General features: G+C 62.8%; 4 protein-coding genes across 5 annotated transcripts in view; 2 read left to right on the forward strand and 2 right to left on the reverse strand.

Moving 5' to 3' along the window:
- EXOSC6 (exosome component 6) overlaps positions 1 to 1,695 on the forward strand; it is a 2,473-nt gene extending 778 nt beyond the window's left edge. The window contains exons 2-3 of the mRNA XM_027698260.1: positions 6 to 473; positions 504 to 1,695. Coding sequence (XP_027554061.1) covers positions 6 to 473; positions 504 to 533 — 498 coding nt within the window. The 3' untranslated portion in view covers positions 534 to 1,695. The remainder of the gene's footprint in view (positions 1 to 5; positions 474 to 503) is intronic.
- Positions 1,696 to 1,702: 7 nt separating this feature from the next.
- LOC113974781 (RNA-binding Raly-like protein) lies at positions 1,703 to 8,687 on the reverse strand. Its single transcript, XM_027698257.1, has 7 exons — positions 8,601 to 8,687; positions 6,610 to 6,688; positions 4,350 to 4,400; positions 3,872 to 4,020; positions 3,442 to 3,555; positions 3,014 to 3,180; positions 1,703 to 2,640 (listed from the first exon to the last, which is right to left on the reverse strand). The coding sequence occupies exons 1-7, from the start codon at positions 8,635 to 8,637 to the stop codon at positions 2,602 to 2,604; spliced, it is 636 nt and encodes a 211-aa protein (XP_027554058.1). The 5' UTR covers positions 8,638 to 8,687; the 3' UTR covers positions 1,703 to 2,601.
- A 749-nt stretch (positions 8,688 to 9,436) lies between these two features.
- On the reverse strand, positions 9,437 to 14,482 carry LOC113974779 (C-type lectin domain family 18 member A-like). 2 transcript variants are annotated; one of them, XM_027698254.1, is made up of 12 exons: positions 14,197 to 14,482; positions 13,316 to 13,407; positions 12,496 to 12,720; positions 12,323 to 12,420; positions 11,664 to 11,785; positions 11,473 to 11,580; positions 11,045 to 11,137; positions 10,799 to 10,905; positions 10,530 to 10,659; positions 10,363 to 10,459; positions 10,197 to 10,271; positions 9,437 to 10,017 (listed from the first exon to the last, which is right to left on the reverse strand). In XM_027698254.1, exons 1-12 carry the CDS (start codon positions 14,294 to 14,296, stop codon positions 9,855 to 9,857), a joined length of 1,410 nt encoding a protein of 469 aa, XP_027554055.1. In that variant the 5' UTR covers positions 14,297 to 14,482; the 3' UTR covers positions 9,437 to 9,854. The 2 variants fall into 2 exon arrangements, with proteins under 2 accessions (XP_027554055.1, XP_027554056.1); XM_027698255.1 differs by having other exon boundaries at positions 9,890 to 10,017; positions 10,180 to 10,271.
- LOC113974780 (fibulin-7-like) lies at positions 14,441 to 19,569 on the forward strand. The gene is made up of 9 exons (XM_027698256.1): positions 14,441 to 14,511; positions 16,034 to 16,235; positions 16,680 to 16,836; positions 16,988 to 17,158; positions 17,329 to 17,454; positions 17,618 to 17,740; positions 17,837 to 17,974; positions 18,058 to 18,196; positions 18,911 to 19,569. The coding sequence occupies exons 2-9, from the start codon at positions 16,167 to 16,169 to the stop codon at positions 19,269 to 19,271; spliced, it is 1,284 nt and encodes a 427-aa protein (XP_027554057.1). The 5' UTR covers positions 14,441 to 14,511; positions 16,034 to 16,166; the 3' UTR covers positions 19,272 to 19,569.
- Positions 19,570 to 20,950: the final 1,381 nt, after the last annotated feature.

The raw sequence follows: 20,950 nt of genomic DNA on the forward strand, positions 1-20,950 counted from the left end.
GGGAGGCGGAGCGGGAGGCGGCGGCGGCGCTGCGGGAGGCGCTGGAGCCGGCGGTGCGGCTGGGCCGGTACCCGCGGGCCCGCCTGGCCGTCAGCGCGCTGCTGCTGCAGGACGGCGGCTCCGCGCTGGCCGCCGCCGTCAGCGCCGCCGCCCTGGCGCTGGCGGACGCGGGCGTGGAGATGTACGACCTGGCCGTGGGCTGCGCGCTCTGCCGCCCGCCCGCCGCCTCCGCCTCCGCCGCCTGGATGCTGCAGCCCGCGGAGCCCGAGGAGCGCCGCGCCGCCGCCCGCCTCACGCTCGCCCTGCTGCCCGCCCTCAACCAGGTGTCGGCCGTGCTGGGCGGCGGCCAGGGCGGGCCCCCCGAGGACTGGGCGCAGGCCCTGCGGCTCGGCCTCGACGGCTGCCACCGGCAGTACCCGGTGCTGCGGCAGAGCCTCCTGCGGGCCGCCCAGCGCCGCGATGCCGCCGCTGCCGCCACCGCTGCTGCCGCCACCGCTGCTGCAGCCACCGCCACCGCTGCCTCTGTGGCCTGAGCGCCCGCGGGTGCCCCGGTCTGGGGATGGGATCGTCTCCCAGAGCCCGTCCGAGCTGCCTTCGGTGCTGCCGGAGACCCCTGGAGCCTGCCTGATCCACGCCTCGCTGTTGGGGATTGAAATAAGTTTACTTTTAGAACATTAGAAGTTTATTAAGTTTAAGGTTAATTATAACTACTGGAGACCACCACGGACCCAGCTTGTTCCATGCCTCATGCTGCCAGAGACCCCGGACCCAGCCTGTTCCGTGCCTCGTGCTGCTGGAGACCCCGCGAGCCAACCCTTGTGCTGCTGGAGACCCCCTGCTCTCACACGGCTGAAGGCCCAAGAACTCTGATGAAGGACACTGGAGTCTACACCCCCCACACCACTGGAGAGCCCCCAAAAGCGTATCTGAGGAGTCGCCGTGTGGCAGAACATTCCTAACTGGCACCACAGGGCCCAAACAGCCTGGCATGCTGCTGGACCCCCCCCAAGAACAGCCTCCATACTGTCTCAGCAGCCAGAGCCTGCCTGAGACCTTCCCTTCAAGCAGCTGCTGGCACTGTGGGACCCCCACGTCTCACCCTGGGGTGGTCCCGGCACCAGGCTGAGACCCTCACACCGAGCTCCCCACCACAACCACCTGTGCAGGCAGGGTCCAGTCACCCCTGGGCAGGAACCACACCGTGGCATGGACTGCACATCCCTTGGGCCTCCTGCCCAGGCAGTGCTTCAGGGCAGCAGAGGTGTGTTTTGTTGGCTTTTTTTTAGTAATAAATCATTTATTTTCTGGTGAGTCTTTTGCCTGCGCGGCTCTGCTGGGGCCTCTGCTAGCTAAGGGCAGAGGTGGAAGGATATACTTCCATGATTGGGGTCACACCCTCCCCCCTTCTCCCTCTTTCCTTCCTTGAGGGGTGCAGGTAGACCTGGGTGCTGCCTTGGGATCTGGTTGTTCCTGGGGATGGAGCAGAGCAGCCAGTCCTGTCTGCCCAGCTGCACCATGGTGGGCTGGTAGGGAATATTCTGGGTATTTTCCACTGGGAAACAGGGCAGAGCTGCTCTCCTGCCTCTGGGCTGAGCTGCAGGAAAGGCAGCATCCGAGAAAGCCAGGGACTGTGTCCAGCAGGACACAGAATTAGGTACAAAAATTAAATGAGCACTTCAGACAGTTACAAACTGCACCAGAGTTAAATAACCAGAGAAAAGAAATACAAATTATTTTTCTTTCCAACACAATACACTCTTTTTACCAGAGCAAATTAGAAATACAGAAGTTCCTACCAGTGAGAGAAGGACAACCAAGAAATGAGGGACACGGAACCGAAACGTGATGCTGGGGAGCACGGGGGGACCAGGGCTCCTCGGGTGCAGGTGAGGGGCCTTGGTAAAGCTCTCACAGGAGTTCCACTGACTGCAAACACGATGCCTGGACAAGAACAGCCCGTGGAAAACCAGTAAGGAAAACACATTTGGGAGCAGGGGCGAATGGGAGCGATTGGGCTGGCATTGCCCCACTGCTGGTCGCGCAGCTCGCATCAGAGCTAGGCTTGGCACCATCCCAAAATCCTGCAAAAACCTCCTGGAGATGGCTTAGGGTGGTTCCTCCTTCCTATGGTGGGTCAGAAAGCTGCCATGGGCTGTGCCTGTGCCTGCTGCACCAATTCCCAGCGGGGTCTGACAGTTGGGATGTGACCTGTGCCATAGGGGTGGGAGCCCCGGGCTGCTCTCTCTGTGCCCCACAGCACCCTGTGGGTGAGGAGGTGCTGTCAGCAAGGCAGATGGGATTTGGGGTACGGTCCTTTTTTTTTTTGTTTCTGCTCCTCCCCTCCCTCCCCTGGCCACCTCTGCTTATCCCTAGGTCTGAAAACAGGAGGAAAAAGAAAACGAGCGCACTGGAACACAAAAACTTCTCTCGCCCCAGCCGGCCGGCAGCTCCCGGGGTGGGACACGGGGCTGCGGGCGGCCGGGGGTGGCCGTGCCGGGAGCGGGCACCTCACGTTGTGCCTGGCTGGAAGCCTCAAAAGAAATAATGAACACAAGCTGGGAAGGACTGGCCACACGGGAAGGCCACAGCATCCCAGTCCGGCTACTGGCTCCCCTCGGGATCCGACATGTGGGTTTTCACCTGTGAGGAGAAACACGCGGCGTGGCCGTCCTCCGCGCTGGCAGCAGGATCCAACCCAGCACCCTGCCCGGCACGGGGATCCCCGGGATGCCACACCCAGCTGGGGGATGTGGGTGGGGGAGCAGCACCTTTGATAAAAGGTATTTCTGCTCCGAGGGTTTTTTTGCAGCCTTAGTGCAGCCTTGATTCACACCCAGGGGTTTGCTGCGGGGTGCTTGGGCCTGGCCCGGAGGCACCGGCGATTTTAGCCCGGACACCCAGCTTGGGGAACCCTGGTGGAGCGTCTCATCTACTCCAGGCATCCCTCACCAGCAAACAGGTGTGGATTTTAGGGAAGCAGAGAGCCCAGCACAGGATCTGGCCGTGCTCTTACCGTCTCCTCCGTGTCTGTGCTCTCCTCGGCGCTGTCGATGTTGCGCAGGTCACTGTGCCCGTCAGCTCCCGTCCCCTCCTTCCCCCGTGACTCCCGGGACCCCTCTCCTGCTGGGGACAGCGACTCTGTCCCTGGCTCTGCCCTCTTCTTCTCACTCTCCTTGGACCCTGCAAAGGTAGAGACAGCAGAAATTTGGGGTACCCGTGCAGCCCTGTCCTCGCTGCGTTCCCTTGTGCCAAAGGGCTGGGTTTTTACTTGGCAGCCCAGGGAAGGGGAAGGATGTAAGGAACCCGCCCAGCCAGCTCTGGATGTCCTGGGCACAAAGGGAGGGACCCCTTACAGCCAGCTCAGGGTCCAGGCTCACATGTGCCCTCAGGTTGCCCAGCACAGACACCCGAGTGTTGGAGGGTCTGGGCCCGTCCCCTCACCCGTGAGACGCTCTCTCCTCTGGTCCATGCGGTCCAGGCTCTCCAGCAGACTGTCCACCTGTGCCTTGATCTGGCTCAGCTCCCCCTTGATGGAGTGCAGCTCTTCAGCTCGCACTGCAGGGAGAGGAGTCATGAGGAGCCCACCCAGAGCAAGGAGGACACACTGTGCCAGGGCAGCCACCTCTGAAGCATCCCACTCTCTGGAGCATTCCCCTCTCTGGAACATTCTCCTTCACAAAACATCTTCCTCTATGAAATATACTCCCCACCAGATATCCTTGGGGAATAGGAACTATCCCCAGGGGACAGTCACCAGCCCAGTATAGCCCAGGCTGCATCTGCTGGAGCTGGGGACTCACAACAGCAGGGTCAGCACGCACCGAGACGTGAGGGCTGAGCCTCTTCTTTCTCCCAGCCCTGTCACACTTACACTTTGTCCGTCCCGCCGTGGAGCTGGTGCTGCTCCTCGTCCCGGGCTGGGGACTCAGGCTGCTCTTGCCTCCTGCTCCCAGGTGAGTCCGTCTGGTCTTGACCGGGATGCGGTTAATGAGGGGGGGGATCTTCTGGTACTCGTAGACCCTGCAAGGGCACAAGAGCACAGCGGCATGAGCACAACCTTAAAGGTGCAGCAGTACCCCTTGGCAGCCAAGAGAGCATCTCTTTGGGTCCCTGTGTGGTGAAAGGACCCCCACTGTGGGCGCTGCCCTGCCCACATGGTGCCCCTGCCCCATGTGCCCCCTCCCCAGGCCCCCAGCCTGTGGAAGCTGTGGCTTCTCAATGTGTGGAAACACCACTGAGCCTCTCTTGGAGGCAGGGGGGCAGATGCCCAGGGACACGCTGGTTTTTCACGATCACACACCAAACCCACACATGCTCAGCTCATCCCGCTCCTGGGATGCCGCACTCACCGGTACGGGAAGTCATCCCTGTAGAGATCGTAGTCCAGGTCACAGGTACTGCTGCAGGAGGGGGAGAGAGGAGAACATGTCACCTGCTCTGTGGGTCACCGTGGAGCAGTCACTGCTGGGCACAGGAGGGCAGAGACACCCACCCAGCCTCCAACCCCCCCGGAGCAGGAGGCATTCCGGAGGATCCCACGCAAGCTGCCTGGGCTGCAGCATGCCCTGGGAGGTGGCTGTGCCTTGGCAGGGATCTTTCTCAAGACAAACAAGGGTGTTGGGAGGGATGGTGAGAGCCCCCAGGGCAGCACCATCAGGGTCTGCCCTCAGGAAGCTGCATTTAGAGTGCCCTGGTGTTAAACTCCACAGTCCCTGGCTCCAGGTGTGTGCTGTCAGCTCACTCAGCTCCAAACCAAGAACCAACCTGTCAATGGATCCCCTCCAGTGCAGGCAGTGACATGCCTGTAATAAATCATGTGCCATGGACCAGGAGCAGGGAGTGGCGGGAGGAGGAGGAGGAAGAGGAGAAGGAGGAGGAAAGATGTTGAAGCTCATTTTGCTGCTTCAGTTCTTATGGAGTCAGGGAGCGAAGGATCAAGCCGAACCCAAGCAGAGACAAAACCATCCTCCAGGCATCACTGGGAGCAGGGAGCCTTCCTGCTGTCAGGAATGGGGGGACCAGGTCGAGGTCCCCCAGGGCTCCAGATCTGGCTGCAGATGAGCTTGTCACTGTGGGATCAATGCTGGGGCTCGGGGAGGTCTGCTGAGGGGCTCACAGGCAACCTGGTCTGCCCTGCCCTGCCTGGGGCACCAAGCCTGGGCCAGGCTCACCCAGCCCAGAGGGCAGCTCGGAGCCTGTCATGGGGCAGAGGCACCCCCTGTCCTTCAGGATTCATCTGCACGAGGCAGAGCCCACAAGCACCAGCCCTCTTGGTAAGGGCAAGCTGGCAGCCCTGGTGACCCGCCTGCTCCTGTGCTTTGCACGTGGGGTGCAATCCTTGGGGTCTATTTTGGGAGCTCTTGGTCCAGACTTGCTGCCTTCCAAGCTTCTGTTGCTGTGACAGGGATGGTGCGTCCTTTGCATCCCCAACTCCTGCCTGTCACCTGGGGAGGAAGGTCATGACCTGTCCTGAGAGAGACAGAGAGGTGTCCCAACCCACACACGGGGCACAGGGAAGGTGCCCGCTCCAGTGGCTGCTGCTGCTGCATGGATCCCACACTAAAAGGTTTGGGGATGCCACAGGACACCCTGTGCCGTGGGAGAACTGGTGGCACTGCAGGATACCCGGTCTTGGGGTCTAGCACCCAGCTAGGGACACAGCAAGGGGTTTCCTGGCTCAGCTCTTCGCTCAGAGAATCCCCTGGGAAGAGCAGAGGCAGTAACTGCCACGCTCCAGCGCCCAAGGGGGCCAAGCAGTCCCGGCCCTCCAGTGCTGCCTCCCTTCAGCTCCATGGCAACAGGCAGAGCAATTAGTTCAATCAGGGCGTTCGCAAAAAAGCTCTTACGAGACAGAGGAGCCCGGCTCCAATCCCCTCCTCACCACACGTCCACCCAGACGGGGAGACAAAAGTGTGCAGGGATGGGGACCTGCTTTTTTGCCACCATCAGTGCCATCATCATCACCTATCACCATCCTCAGGGCCATCACCACCCCCGTGTGCCCCTGCAGGGGTGTCTGTCCCTGAGGAACAGCATTTAAAAGCCACAATTGCAATGGACATAGACAGAGAAACGTAGAATCCTGGAATGGTTTGGGTTGGAAGAGTCCTTACAGCTCACCTCGTTCCAAACCCCTCTGCAATGGGCAGGGACACCTTCCACTGGACCAGGAAGCCCCGTCCAACCTGGTCTTATGCACTTCCAGGGATGGGGCAGCCACAGCTTCTCTGGGCAGCCTGTGCCAGGGCCTCACCAGCAGGAAGAATTTCTTTCTTATGTCCAGCCTAAACCTGCCCTCTGTCAGTGTGAAAACATTACTGAAGGAGGGCAACACCTGTAACAGGCGTGGAGACCACAGGGCTCTGGGAGGGGGGGTCCCCACACCCCACTGGTGACACACACCAGGAGGGGCCCAGCGAGGACTCCAGCCAGCACCTGTGTGGCCAAGAGCCCTGTCGGGATGGGGCAGGGACATCCCACAGACTTACACCTACCAGCTGGAATAGCCAGAGGTGTGAGTGATGGAGAGCAGGGGAGGAAGAGGAGCCGGGTGTGGGACAGTGCCCAGCCCCCCCGTGCAGCCCCACACACACACACACAGGCACTCACTGGTACAGGCTGCTGCTGTGCTGCCTCTTCTGGCCCAGCCTGGCCCGGCTCGGCTTGGGCTCCCTGGCCATGTCCAGATCTGTGGGGAGAGAGAGGAGGAGAACGAACCCACACAGACATGTCTCTAGCACCAGCTTCCTTTGGTCCCAGCCACACTCCTCTCCCGGCTGGAGATGTCCTGCCTCAGAAAATCTGCAGGACAAGCAGGAGACTGGCAGCTCTCTGGATTTAAGCTTTTGGGAAGGATAGGAGCAGCCCAAGGTTGTGCCACGACATGGAGCGGGTCCAGTTATCCCTTCCCATGGGTGCCCTGTCCCAAGGAGCCAAAGCTGGGCAAGTTCCAATTAGGGTGGCAGAAAGCACCTCTGATGATGAGGGTAATTAATCCACAGAGACATTTCCCACTGCAACGGTGAATCCACCTCTGCTATCACTCCTGCTGGGTGGGTGGGCCATATTTTGGGGAGGTCTGGGACAGCAGGACACCATGACAGGGATGGGGGAAGCCCCACATCCTGCTGCTCTGCCCTCTCAAAGGCTGCTGAGACACGTGCAATGCCAAGGTGTGGGGCAGAGATGCCTCCGGACGCGCAGCTCAGCGATGCCACCTCACACCTCCCCGGCGATGCCCTTCACCCCTTCGTTAGGATTTCACAGCCAACATCCACATAAAAGCCAGCTTGAATCTCCTTTCTGCGTATACATTTGAGAGGCACCAATACCGTGGTTTATGGACATGTTGATAGATTTAATTTTGTGATTTTGGGGGACTCCAAAACCTCTCTGGCCCCTGGGGTAGGAGGTGGTGGGTGAAATGCTGAGGGGTCCCTCTTGTATACTTCCCCTCAGACAAAATAAGTGCGACCAGCTGTCCCACAGGGGACACTGTGGATGCCACTGCACCAGGGCACATCAAGCTGAGGCTTCCTGAGTGCTCTGGGAACACACTGTCCCAGCAGAGAGGTTTAGACCTCCCCAGGAGCGTGGACACTGGCCACGGGTCCCTCCAGCCCAGCATCTGTCAGAGGAAGTTCCCTCCATCCCTACAGGGAAGAGGGTTTCTGAGAAGGATCCAAGCAGAAGAGAACTGGCACTTTGCTTTCCAGGCTGCCACCTTGTGTGGTGAAGTCTGTGGGCTGGCTCTGATCTCAGGGTGAGCTGGGGAAAGTGCTCTGTGCATGCCAGGTGATGCTGGCACCAATTTTTCGTGGGTGCAGCCAGATTCCCAGGGACTGCTCATGGCCAGAGCCCGCTGTTGACATCCCTGTCTCCAGCCCATCACACCCAGCAGAGACACTCGCTCCACTCCCTGCCAGCAGGACAGACCTCAGCACCCCAGCCAGGGACCCTGTCAAAGGTCACCTGCACAGAGGGGACTGTCCTGCTGGGGCAGAGGACAGAGCCAGCTCCATCACCCTGCGTCTGAGCTCCCCTCCGTGTAATGGAAGGGTTCTGGGAGAGCATCCTTGTCCTTGGGGAGTAATGTATGGGGGAATAATGTATGGGGGAGCATTCCAGCACCGAGAGGACATCCCTGACCTAGGGGTAATCCCAGCATTAAAAGGACATCCCTGAGATAGGAGGGAATTGCATGGGGGCATCCCAGTGCTGTGAGGATATATTCCTGTCCTGGAGGTAACGGTAACGAGGGATAATGGCATGGGGGCATCCCGGTACTCTGAGTGCATCCTTGTCCCGGGGGTCATGGCATGGGGAGAACCAGGCATGCCGGTATCGGGAGGCCATCCCAGCCCTGGGGAGGGACTGATACCGCTGTGGAGGGCACCTGGGAGGCGGCCCCACCCGGGGCGGGGGCGTCAGGGGCACCAGAAGGCTGCAGGGGGACACCCCCGCCTGGGGCAGGGCTGCCAGTGCCGGGCGAGCATCCTGGTGCCGGAGCATCTCCCGGGGGAAGGGTGCGGGAGGAGGGCCGATCCCGCGGGAGGGACACCCGGGGGGGGGGATGAGGGCCAGATCCGGCCGGTACTTACATCTCCAGCCCGCGTCCCCGCTGCCGAAGAGCGTCATGGCCCCGCACCGGCCCCGCACCGACCCCGCACCGGACCGAGCGCTGCCACCGGGCGCTACCACCGCCGGCCGGGGGGGGGTGGCCGGGCCGCACCACCGCGGCGCGCGGGGGGACACCACGCCCCGCACGGTGGTCGGTCCGTGGCAGCCCCGCCGCCTGTCCCTGCCCGCACCGCCGCGGGCACCGCGCTCACGCTGCCCCCGGCATCTCCATCCTCACTCTCATCCTTCCCCGGGCTCCTTCCACCTCCCGCCCCCTTGCACCTACCGGGTCCTGCCCTCCCGGTCGCCTGCTCGGTGGCTGTCCGGGTTTGTCCAGCTCGCCCGGAGCCCCGAGCCCCGAGCCTTGCTGGCACCGATGTGGGTCGTGCCTTCCCGCCACCGAGATGGGGACACAACCGACTGGCACGCAGCGCTCTGGCTGGGGACGTTTTAATTCCCAGCCCAGCGCTGGAGAGGGCTGTTCGGACAGGAGGAGGGCAGAGGCATGTTCCCTCACCCGCCAGCGCTGGAGTCACAGGTTTTCACCCAGCACGTGGGGAGCCCTGACTTGGGGCCATCCTGGGGCTGGAAGAAGCAGCTCTTGGCTAATGCCACCCCTCCAAAACACCCCCAGGTGCTGGAGACAAGAGTTCAGCCAGAGGCTGGGCTGGTCCTGGCTCCTCCAACCCCAGAACCCGCTCCAGGGATGGAGCTGGAGGTACCACCTAGTGCAGGCAGGATGTGGCATGTGGTTAAGGGAGAGTCTGGTGGGCTTGGGAGAGCAAAGGGAGACAAACTGCTCTTCCCAAGGGGGAGAGGGTCTTTATTAACTGCTGGGCAGACGGTGGTGGTGAGGAACTGGGTGATGACAAAGGGTCAGGTGATCGTGAGGAACCCAGCAGGCTGGGAGGTTCCCACACAGGTCAGGACAATGGCTCAGAGCTGAGCCCGGTCCTCACCCTCACCTGTGCTGAGATCTGCACCTCCCAGGAGCCCTCCTTGGCCCCTTGTCACTTCAAGACCACAGTCCAGACATGGCCCAGCTGCCAATTTCAGAGGAGGATGCTGCTGTACCTGGCTGTTGCAGGGGCATCTCCTGCCCGGGGGGTGTCACAGTGTGATGGTGAGAGAGGAAGGTGAGGAGCAGAAGAAGATGCTGTTTCGGGGATGCTGACACAGAGCACATCCCTTCTCACCAGGTCCCAGTGCCATGGGGCTCCTCAATCCCCCATCCCCTATGCAGGTGAGCCATGGGGGGATCCTTCTGAGCCGTGGTCCGGGCTTGGCACAGCATCAGGGTCTTCCTGAGCCACGGGCTCGGCACAGCATCCAGCGCTGGCCAGTTCCCAGGGCTGCTGGCTCAGGGGTCCCGCTGCCACAGGGCGATGTGTTCCTGGGCTGCGATGGAATGCAGGCAGTCAGTGCCCCCCATGCCAGGAAGCACCCAGAGGTCTGGGCAGGGCTGGCAACAAGGGACAGACCCGGCAGAGCTGGAGACTGGCAACCCCAGGGCTTGGCACCCCTGGGGACGCACGGGAGGGCTCCCAGCCCCTCACTCACCGAACTGGCAGATGTACCGGTTTCGGGTCTTGCAGCGCTGGTCATTCCAGTTGAAGGCGGCCGACGCCTGCATCTCCACACAGTTCCCAAACCTGTGTCCCGGCGGGAGGGTGGTGAAGCCAACCAGCGCAGTGGCACAGCAGTGACACCACGCAGAGCTCGGTGTCCTCTAGATCCACTTACCCCTGGTTGTCCGGCTGCCCAAAAGCAAAGCTGGTGAAAGAGGACGGCTCGCCCACGTCCCAGCGGAAGGAAGCCTTGGATGTCTTGTAGGTGAGACCTGGGGGAGTGGGAGGTGGGTTGGCATGTCTGCTGCCACGCCGGGCACCCTGCCCACTGCTGTCACTCACCGATCCAGAAGTTCCCGGTCTCAAAATCGGTGTCTGTCACCCTGTTACCCATCTCCAAGCGGCTGAGGTAGAAAGCCAAGATGTCCTGGACCTTCTGGTTTCTGATCTGGGCCAGCATCGCCCCTTTCTCCTGCAGGGAAGGGAGTGAGTCTGCCCCAAATGTGAGGCTCAGCCCTGCACCAGGCAGAGGAGAGGTGCCTGGGAGGGCTGTGACCATGGGTGGCACTTTTCAGTTGCACAGGGATGCCTGGAGCATCCCAGGAGCTCACCTGGCACTTAATTTTGGCTCCATAGTAGGTGTCGGCCTCGGGGGACACCATGAAGCAGTCGCTGTCTATCCGCACGTCGCAAGCGTGGAAAGGGAACTGGATCTTCGCTGGGGGCACAGGCAGGAGCAGGTGGGTCCCTGTGCCGGCCAAGCTGGGCCCACAGAGGACCCTCCACCCTGCTCTGGGAGTCCCTGCTCATGGATTCCCGCTGCCACCCCGCAGCAGCACAGGTGGGCACAGACTCACTGCCGCACTCAGCTCCGCCGTAGCCCGCGTCGCAGAGACAGGAGCACTCCTCCTTCCTGAACCTTCCGTGGAGGCACTGCCCGCTGCACCTCACTGTGGGCACGGCGCTGTTTTAGCTGGGGGGGGCTTGGCAGCCCCTGCCCGCCCCATGCTGCACCCCAGGCACTGGCCGTGCTGCCCACACTACACCAGCCACACCCACACATGCACTGAGCTGTGCTGGTGCCCCTGGTGCTGCACCACTGAGGGCACACGGGTACTGAGCAGGCAGTGAGTGCTGCTGCACTGGTCATGCCCAAGCACCCCCTGCACCAGTCCTATACCTGCACCCCCTGCACCCACCCTGCACACGCATGGCCTGCACCCACAGCAGCCACGCGCGTGCCTCAAGAGGGGAGGAGAGGCAGGGCCGTGAGGTGCCCTCTCACCTTGGCAGTACCTTCCTGTGTAGCCGGGGGGACAGGAGCACTGGCAGCTGCTCATGTCGAGGTGCCCGCTGTTCCTGCAGCTCATGCGACAGGGGTTCCTGGGCACCTCTGGGCACAGCAGGCGGGGGCATCAGGGCCGGCAGTGGCACTGCTGGGGCCACACAGGGGCCGGAGGGGCGGCAGGGACTCACCGCAGAGCCCGCCACCGTGATCCCAGGACTTGAAGCAGCCAGAGAGGCCGGCGGTGCAGAGGGAGCACCAGGGTCCCTGCTTGTAGGGCAGGACGGGCGTCCCGGCCACCTCCCAGTTGCCCCTGGCCCCGCAGGCAGCTGGAGGAGGATGCCCCGCCCATCCGGGCAAGCCACACCCCTTTCTGGACAGGCCCCGCCCACCTGGGCAAGCCACACCCTTTTCTGGGCAGAGCCCCGCCCACTTCCAGTGCACAACACCTCCTACATTTCACAGCCCTGCCCACTTCTGCACATAGCCCCACCCACCACACTCAGCCCCACCCATTTTAGCACATAGCCCCTCCCATGGCATCAAACCCCTGCCCACTCCCCACACATAGCACCGCCCACATTTCCCACCCCACCCGCTTCAATGCATGGCCCCACCCACTCCCACCACCCAGCCCCACCCACCAACAGGACATGGCTCCGCCCCCACCCCCACCGTGCATCCCCATAGGTCAATCCACCCGGGCACACCCAGCAGAGACCCCGCCCACCCCCCCACAAGCCACACCCACTTACCCCAGGCCCCACCCCCATCCCACATGGCCCTGCCCCTCCCGGCGTGTCCTCCCCCTCCATCCCCTCCCCTGTCCCCCCCGTCCCCCAGCCCTTACCCCGGGTTGTAGGCGCAGGCGAAGGCCTCGCTGGGGCCGTGGGGGCCGGGGCAGCGGTGCCGGCCGCAGCCCAGCTGCCCCGCCGTGGCCCACACCAGCTGAAGGAGGACACGTGTCACCTCGTGCCCCGGACCCCCACGGCCCCCCCGGTGCCACCCCTGCCCCGTGCCCACCTGGGTGTAATGGTGGCAGGTGGCATTGCTGGCACAGCGCCCCGTCCCGTAGTCGTAGCCGCGTCCCTCGGCGAACCAGCGCTCCAGCACGGCCACGAAGCCCCCCGTGCCCGCCGGCAGCAGGGCCTCGTTCCAGCCCAGCTGTGGGGCTGGTGGGGGAGCGGGGCCCTCCAGGCACCTGGCTGCCCGTGCCCCCGCCAGCTGCCCCAGCTCCTCGCTCCACTCCTGTGGGGATGGGCGTGAGCCACGCAGGGGGATTTTGGGGGCTGACAAGAGGCTCAGTTCAGGGGATGGCTGGGGGATGTCATGGGGGATGCTGCAAGGGACCTCTAGGGACCAGCCCTGCCCTTGGTGTGCTCAGGTGTGGAGTGGTTGGGGGCACACCAAGAGCCATCATGGGGAATGGGGGACCCCACGGAAGACCCCTGGGGACCAGCCCTGTCCTTGGCCTGCATAGGTATGGGGTGGTTGGGGGATATCCAGTGCCATCACAGGACATGGGGGACCCCACAGAGGACCCCAAAGGACCAGGCCTGGCCTTGGTACGTGCAGGTGTGGGGTGATCAGGGGACATCAGAAGGACATGGCGGACCCCAAAAAAGACCTCAAGGGACCAACCCTGTCTTCGGTGTGCCCTCGATCTCTCAGTGCTGGTGGCACATCCTACCCCGGGGGCCCCACACCAGCTCTTGTGCTTCGTTAGCTTGTTAACAAACTCCTGCGTAGCACCCACGGGCTACCCCCCTCCCTCCCTGGGCATGGAGTGGTAGGTGGATGTGACATCAAAGGTGGGGGACGTGGGACCTGCGAGGGGGCTCACCAGCTTCTGCATGTTGGCAGCGGGGGGCTGCACTTTGCTCCTCAGCTTGTTGTGCAGCGAGAGCACCAGGAAGGTCTCCTTCATGCTGAGAGCTGGGGGGACAGCAGGGGATAGGGATGGGGCCAAGGGGGCCGGGGGGTGCAAGTGCCTTCCCCGTATCCCTGGCTGTGGTCGGACCCTTCGGGAAGCCGTGGGAACTCTCCCTGAAGGGCCCGACCGCAGCCGGGGATACGGGGAAGGCACCCAGGTCTCCATGGAGACTTGAGGGGAGAGAAGAAAGCGCTTTTGGGCTGGGAGCACAAAAGGGGCAAGGGGCCGGGGGGGGGTGGCCAACCCGCTGAGCCCCTGTCTCGCACGGGTGGGCTGAGACTGCCAGGAATGCACCCGCTCCCCCCCCACCTCTGTCCTGCCAGCACCCAGACCCTTCCGGGCTGGACCCATCACTAGCCCCCATCACCAGCTGCAGGACCCCCCAGCCCCATTCTGTCACCAGCTCCGTCCCATCACCAGCACCAGAGCCCCCCCAGGTTCCATCCCATCACCAACCCCAGACTGGCCCCAGGTCCATTATATCACTAGCCTCAGAGTTCTCCAACCCCATCCCATCACCAGTTCCATCCCATCATCAGCCCCAGAGCCCCCCCAGCTCCATCCCATCACCATCTCCACCCCATCACCAACTCCATGCCCCCCTCCCAGCCCCATCCCATCCCCAGCCCCCACCACCCACCGAGATCCTCGTTGCCATCCCTGGATGCCCATCACCCACCCAGCCCCCCTGCCCGCCTGGTCTGTCCCAGCGGGTGCTCAGGGTGCACTCACCCCCTAAACCAGCCGCCTCCCAGCCCTGCTGCCGGAGGAGCAGCCCCTCTCCCAGTTACCTCCCGGAGCCAGCGGGGACAACTTTTCTGGAGCATCCGACCTCGTCTCACCCACCCTCCACACCAGGAGGTTGCAAAGCAGCAGGACCAAGAACTCCATGTCGGTCCTGGGATGGGGGGGGACCAGGGGCTCCGGAGGGAGGGCTGTGGAGAGCCGAGACACCCCGCAGCAGCCCCGGCTTTGGGGCGAGCTCGGCCGCGCGCTCCTGCGCGCTCCCGTATGCGTGTGTGTGTGTGTGTGTCTGGTCGCAGGATTTGATCCTATTCAGGACTCCAGACAGGCACCGCTGGGCAGCGCGAACAAAAGCTTGACGGGTGAGTAATAGCTCTGTCAAAACAGTTGCTCGCTGGAGCGAATGTGGCAGACAAGTCCCGGGGCCCTGGGCTGCAGCCCCGCCGGGATGTCCCGCAGCGGGGTCAGCCCCCCGTGCTCTGCCCCAGCCCCGCCGCCGGGCCGGGGTCGGGGTGTGGAGGCAGCGGGAGCCGGGGTCGCAAGCGGAACCCACTTTGGGACCCTGGGAGACTGGATAGCAAGGGGCTGGGGCAGTAAGGGGGCCCCTGCTGCCAGCCTTCCTCCTGCCCCATGAATTAAACATGCCGGGGAGGTAACACACACCGCTGCAGGCAGGAAGCCAAATACCCGCTCCGGAGAGCTGGGCAGCGCGGTTACAGGGTGGGAGGATGTGTGGGCTGGGGGGCCGGTGGCGGGAGAGATGCCGAGCTCGGGGAGAGGGATGTCTCAGCAGGCACTCGGGGTCAGGCAGTGGGGCCAGAGCCCGGGCTGCTCGGGGGGCTCAGTAGCACCCTGAAGGCTTTGCCCCAGTGCAGGACTCCCAGCAACCATGGCAGCTGCTCCAGTGGTACAGGGCAGAGGTGTGGGCTTCAGACATCCCTGCTGGGAGGTGGCCAGGTGACAGGCACATGTGGCCGTGCCCCTTCCTCTGGGCTGTCACAGGCAGGAGGGACCGGGAGCATCCTGCCTGCCAGCTGTCAGGTCTGAGCTGGGTGTCAGCATAAACCCAGCTCTAAATGCTTCGGTTCCCTCACCCTGAGCCTAATCCTGGCCTTGAACCCTGGCCTAATGCTAATGCCAACCCCAGCTCTCATCCAAACCTTCCTGCTAATATGGACCAAACCCTTGGAACTGGTCCTAACGCTAACTCTAACCCTAAGAAAAATCCTGACCTTAGTCCTAACCATGAGTTTAATGCTAACCCGAACTTTAAACTCCAGACCTAATCCTAATGTTAACCCTGACCCTAATCCTAACCCCAATCTAACCCAAATACTAATCCTAATCCCAACCCTAACCACAACTCTAATCCTAACCTCATCCCTAGCCCTAATGCTGACTCTAACATTAACCCTGACCCTAATGTTAATCCTGCCTGTAACACCAACCTGCATCCCAGTTCCAGGCTGCATCAGATCCCTGGGATTCCACTCTAAACTCACCCCATCAAAGCTGTGCTGAGTCCAGTGAGTCTACAGCATTCCTGGGCTGCCCTTCCCCACGGCCCCAGCCCCTCCAGAGAGCTGAACCCCAGCACAGACCCCAAAGCCATCTTTTCTCACAGCAGACTTTCCCAGGCTTAGCGAACGCACAGGATTAGCCTCATCCTGCATCCCTGCGTGCTGGGAAGCCCCAGAGCCGGGGCTGGCCGTGGGGTGAGCCTGGTACTGCCGTAAGTGCCGTGACAGCCACCGCCTGGCCCCGGCATCTGCTGGCCCTGGGACATGAAAGGCCCCAAAGCCTCTGATGTGCAGAGAGGGAAAGGAACGGAAGGGAAGGGAAGGGAGAGGCTGGCGCCAGTGCCAAGGGGAAACTTTCCTACAGCTCGGCCTCGGCCAGGAGAAAAACCAACAAACACACAGGCACACACCGTGGATAAATCCCAGCGAGTGCAGGAGCGCAGCTGTGAGCAGAACCGGACCGTCGGCGTCTTGTCCCTGTAGCCAGCCCCGGCGTGATGCTCCTCATCCCACTGCCAGCCTGGCTGGCCCTGGGCATCCTGCAGCTGCCCCTCGGCAGCACCCAGGTAAGGACCCTCATGCCTCCCTCCCTCCAGCCCCACAGCAGATCCCCCAATGTGGGCTGATCAGCACCCACCTCTCACACCCCAGCACCACCGGCCCGGCATGGTGGGTACAGCACAGCCACGACACCCGTGGGGCTGCCCAGGGCCAGGCGGGTGATCATAAGACTTTTCCACTGCAACAGCAAGACGATGTTAAACCCACCTGGGGCATCCAAGCCGCTCCTCAGCATCCAAGTGCCCGGGCAGGGCTGGGTGGGGAGGGCTGAGGCTGGAGCAGACATGGAGCCAGGGGCAGACCCCAATTAGAATGGGAAGGGGCTCTGCCCAAGGCAGGACGTTCAAACCAACTCCAAAGATGCTGCCTGCTTGGAAGGGTCCCCCTGGGCTGCAGCAGGGTGGCAGAGGAGCCCAGCGGGTGACAGGGGTGTCCACGTGTCCCCCCAGGAGTGCCTGAGCCGGCAGCAGGCGCTCAGCGTGGTGCGGCAGATGCAGAAGCTGCTGGCGGCGCAGGAGGCTGCCCACCTGCGGGGCACGCGCGGGCTCCGGAACCAGCTTTCCGTCCTCCAGAGCCACCTCCAGAGACAGCCCACCAAACGCAATGGTAACCCTGGCCGGGTGACATCCCCACAGGGCCGCCTCTGACACCTGGACCCCCACAGACAGCCTGGGCAAGGCACCCCCAGCTCCTCACCGGGCTGGGGCCGGCTCCAGCCTGGCGGTGTCCATCCTCACCCGTGTCTGTCTGTCCACAGACACCTGTCCGCAGCTGGCAGTGCCCCTGAACGGGCGGATGCTGGGCCGGAGCCTGCGGGTTGGCCACGACGTTCACTTCATCTGCGACAGCGGCTTCCGGCTGGTGGGCTCGGAGACGCGCAGCTGCCGGCACAACCGCACGTGGAGCGGCACCCAGCCCTTCTGCAGAAGTGAAGTGGAGCGGGGTTGGGGTGCCATGGGCTCAGCCCAGCCCGTGGGCTCCTCCCTCACCCCTGAGCCACGGGGTTCCATCGCTCTGCCCAGAGGCTGCAGCCGCGGGCACGGGGATGAAGCGAGGATGTGCTTCTCCAACTGGTGCTCACGAGCTGCTTCTCCCTAGGTATGGATGACTGCTCCAGCAACCCCTGTGCCAACAGCGGGACCTGCGTGGATGGCGACCAGAGCTACACGTGCCTCTGCCCCCCAGGCTGGTCAGGCCCCAGCTGCCAGAGCCCCATCTACTCCTGTAGGTGCCCAGGTTTGGACTGTGGAGGACGGGGATGCTCACGGGGACAGCACCTGGCTGTGCTGCACCATCTCCCGCTTCCCTGGCAGCCCCCCCGGGGACCTCAGCCTCCACCCATGTCCCCATGCCCCACCCAGCATGTGACACCCGCTGTCCCCCACAGACTGGGTGACACTGAGCAACGCCTCCTTCAGCCGCCAGCCCCGCTGTGCCGAGGGCCGCTCCGGCTCCCGGCGCTGCAGCTGCGACACCGGCTTCCAGCTGAGAGCCGGTGGCGTGTGCCAAGGTAAAAGAGGGCTGAAGATGGCAGGGAGAGGGGGGGAAACCAAGGCTTGGTGGCAACGGGCCCCCTGGCCATTCCCCACTTTTGTCCCCCCCCCAGACGTGGATGAGTGCCAGCTCTACCAGTCCAGCCCCCAGACCCGGATTTGCCTCCACGACTGCCTCAACCTCCCTGGCTCCTACCGCTGCCTCTGCCCCCCCGGCTACCTGCTCCATGCCGACCGCAACGCCTGCGAGGGTGAGAGTGGCAGGGCAGGGAGCATCCCGTGGGAAGAGGGGCGCGGTGGGGGCAGCCCCTCTCACCCCGTGTCACCACCGCAGATGTGAACGAGTGCACCGGGAAGCAGCACAACTGCACCCAGGGTGACCTCTGCATCAACACCTTTGGGAGTTACCGCTGCGTGCGCCCCAAGTGCCCCCCGCCGCGCCACAACACCAGCTACGTCAAGACCTCTGCCTTGTGAGTACTGTACTGCGTCGTGCCCTCTCCCAGACTGATGGGTCCTGCTGTGCCCTGGAGACTGTAGTGTGTCACCCAGGGGCAGCAGGGTGAGTGCCAGCCAGCACTGGTAGCAAATTGCCATGTGGGGTGCCCGGGTGTGCTTGGCATGCTCCTGGATGGTCTGGGGATGCTGCGGGTGCAGGCGGGAGCACCCCGATATATGGTGGCTTTATCCAGTATCCTGCCTCCCCCCAGAGCCCCATACTGTGGGGAAAGACACTATTTCCCCTCTGCTGTGCATCCATGTGTTGCCGTCAGCTGCCTTCCAGCAGTGGCCATTGCACTCTTGAGACTAAACCGCTTTGTGGCTGAGCAAAAGCACCCAAGCAGAGGAGCATCCCTCATCCTGACATGTTCCTCTTCAGGAGACACATCTGCCTCCATCCCTGGCCTCCAGCTGGGACTGGCTACCCGCAGCCCAGCCTTAGAGCATCACCCAGAGCTGTGTCCCTGCTAGGCATGGTGTTTGCCTGGCAGAAGCAGGGACGAGGTAGAGATCCAATGCTGGGCACACTCAGATGTGACTCTCTTGGGTCGCTCTGCCACAGGACCAACAGTGGGGCTGGAGACGCTGCCTGTGGCGTGGGCTGGGCTTGTTTGCAAGGATGAGGGCAGCTCCCTGAGAGAGTCAAACCGCAGCACTGAGCGGTGGCACCCCTTCTCTCCCGGCAGCCAGTGCGAGAGGAACCCCTGCCCCATGGAGAGCCGGGCCTGCCTCCAGGCTGCCACCTCCATCTCCTTCCACTACCTGCCACTCCAGGCCAACCGCACCGTGCCCCGCGTCCTCTTCAAGATGTCCACCACCCGCTTCGTGGGCGACAGCCTGCGCTTCGCCATCACGGGCGGACGGGGCCAGGGCGTCTTCTCCGTGCGACGCTCCGACCGGCAGACGGGAGAGCTGCTGCTCACCAGCCCCGTGGCGGGGCCGGCCACGCTGGAGGTGGAGCTGGAGATGAGCGAGTTCTCCCGCAAAGCCCTCCTGGGCAAGCACATCTTCAAGGTCACGGTCTTTGTGTCCCCGTATGTGTTTTGATCCCCTTTGGAGGCAGGTGTGGGGCCAAGCCGGGGTCTCCCCTGGGGAGCGGTGGAGCGCGTTCAGCTCAGTGGTCCCAGTTCTTGTCCCATTGGAGACAGCCCTCTCCCATAATGCTTGCTCATGGCTGGCTGGCAGGGCGAAACCTCCACAGCAAAAACGGTGTCCCTGCAGGAAAAACCCTACGGGCTATGGGGGAACCAGCCTGGGTGTGCCTATCTCTGCCAGCCCCCCTGCTCTCTGCCTGCAGAGCACACAGAGGAGAAAGACAGAGTAAGCCAACAGCACTTGGCATGCAGGTCCAGCTTCTTGTATCTTGTAGTCTCTAATAAAAGAAAAGTGGCTGTAGGAAGGGTGTCCTCGCTCTGTACCCCGTGCTCCTGGGCCAAGCTTCCTGGGGGCTGGGGGCTGTGTTCATGGCAGATTTGCAGAGCTTGGGGTGCCAGCAGAGCTGCCAAGCCCACCCAGGATCATGCAGTGTCCATGTCCCTTCCAGCACCACTGTTGCTGGGGGCTGTGCTGAAGGAGCCCCCCAGCACAGGACTGGGAGATGGGTTAACATAGAATCACAGAATGGTTTGAGTTGGAAGGGATCATCTCATTCCAACACCACTGCCATGGGCAGGGACACCTTCCTACAAGCTGCCATGCACATCCTGCCCAACCAAGGCTGTCCTCAGCCCCTTTGGCAGTGCCTGGAACCTGCTCTGGTGAGCAGGTGATGGTGATGGGGGCCGTGCTTCCTTGTGTCCAGGAGGCTTCCTTCTGCAACAGCTCTGACAAGAGCCAACCACATGGCTGATCAGAGCTCCACAGCTCGCCAAGCACTCGAGCTGTTCCCCTGCACCCAACTTGAGAAGGGTGGGCTGAGAGAACAAGAGAGGTGCAGCCCCCCACCATCCCTGGGCACCCCCCGCCACCGCCGGCACGGCCAGACCCCTGCGCAGGGAGAGCCGCCGGCAGCCGGAGGTTGAAAAGGTGACGAGGGCCTTTGGGGACAGCGAGGGAAGGACATGCCGCCTCCAGGGCACCCTTCCCTCCGCACACAGAAGCCTTCTCAGGTGAGTGTCCGGCCAGCACAAAGCAGCCGCTGTGCGCGGACGGCGGGCGGCTCATAAAGAGCTCCTTGTCCGCCGGGCAGCGGCTCCCGGGGCTCCGCGGGGCTGCCTCGCCGGAGGACAGGGAAAAGCCTCCCCAGGGGCAGCGGAGCTGCGGGCAGGGCTGGCAGGGCCGGCCCTGCTGCGTCACCAAAATCCGCAGCTGGCCCGTGCCCGCTGCGGAGAGAGGCTGGGATGCAAAGTGGGGAATTACAGGGGTAAATATTTATCGCCGCGCACGAGGTGTCCCGGCCAAACCGGGCACCACAAGCGGGGTTTGGGGCTGGTTTCTTCTGCCTTTCAAACCTTCAGGGACAACACGACTTGATTAATCACTTACACCCACGCTACTGATTGCTAATGACAGTAAAACTTTGCAAAACTCACTGCAGGCAGGACGTGGAGCTGCTGGAGCGTGTCCAGAGAAGGGCAATGGATCTGGGGAAGGGTCTGGAGCACGAGTCTGATGAGGGGTGACTGAGGGAGCTGGCGGGGCTCAGCCTGGAGAAAAGGAGTGACCATATCACTCCCTACAACTCCCTGAAAGGAGGCTGTAGCCAGGTGGGGATCAGCCTCTTCTCC

Source organism: Neopelma chrysocephalum, unplaced genomic scaffold (assembly GCF_003984885.1).
Source record: "Neopelma chrysocephalum unplaced genomic scaffold, ASM398488v2 Primary Assembly neopelma1_125, whole genome shotgun sequence".
In the NCBI taxonomy this organism is placed as follows: Eukaryota; Metazoa; Chordata; class Aves; order Passeriformes; family Pipridae; genus Neopelma; species Neopelma chrysocephalum.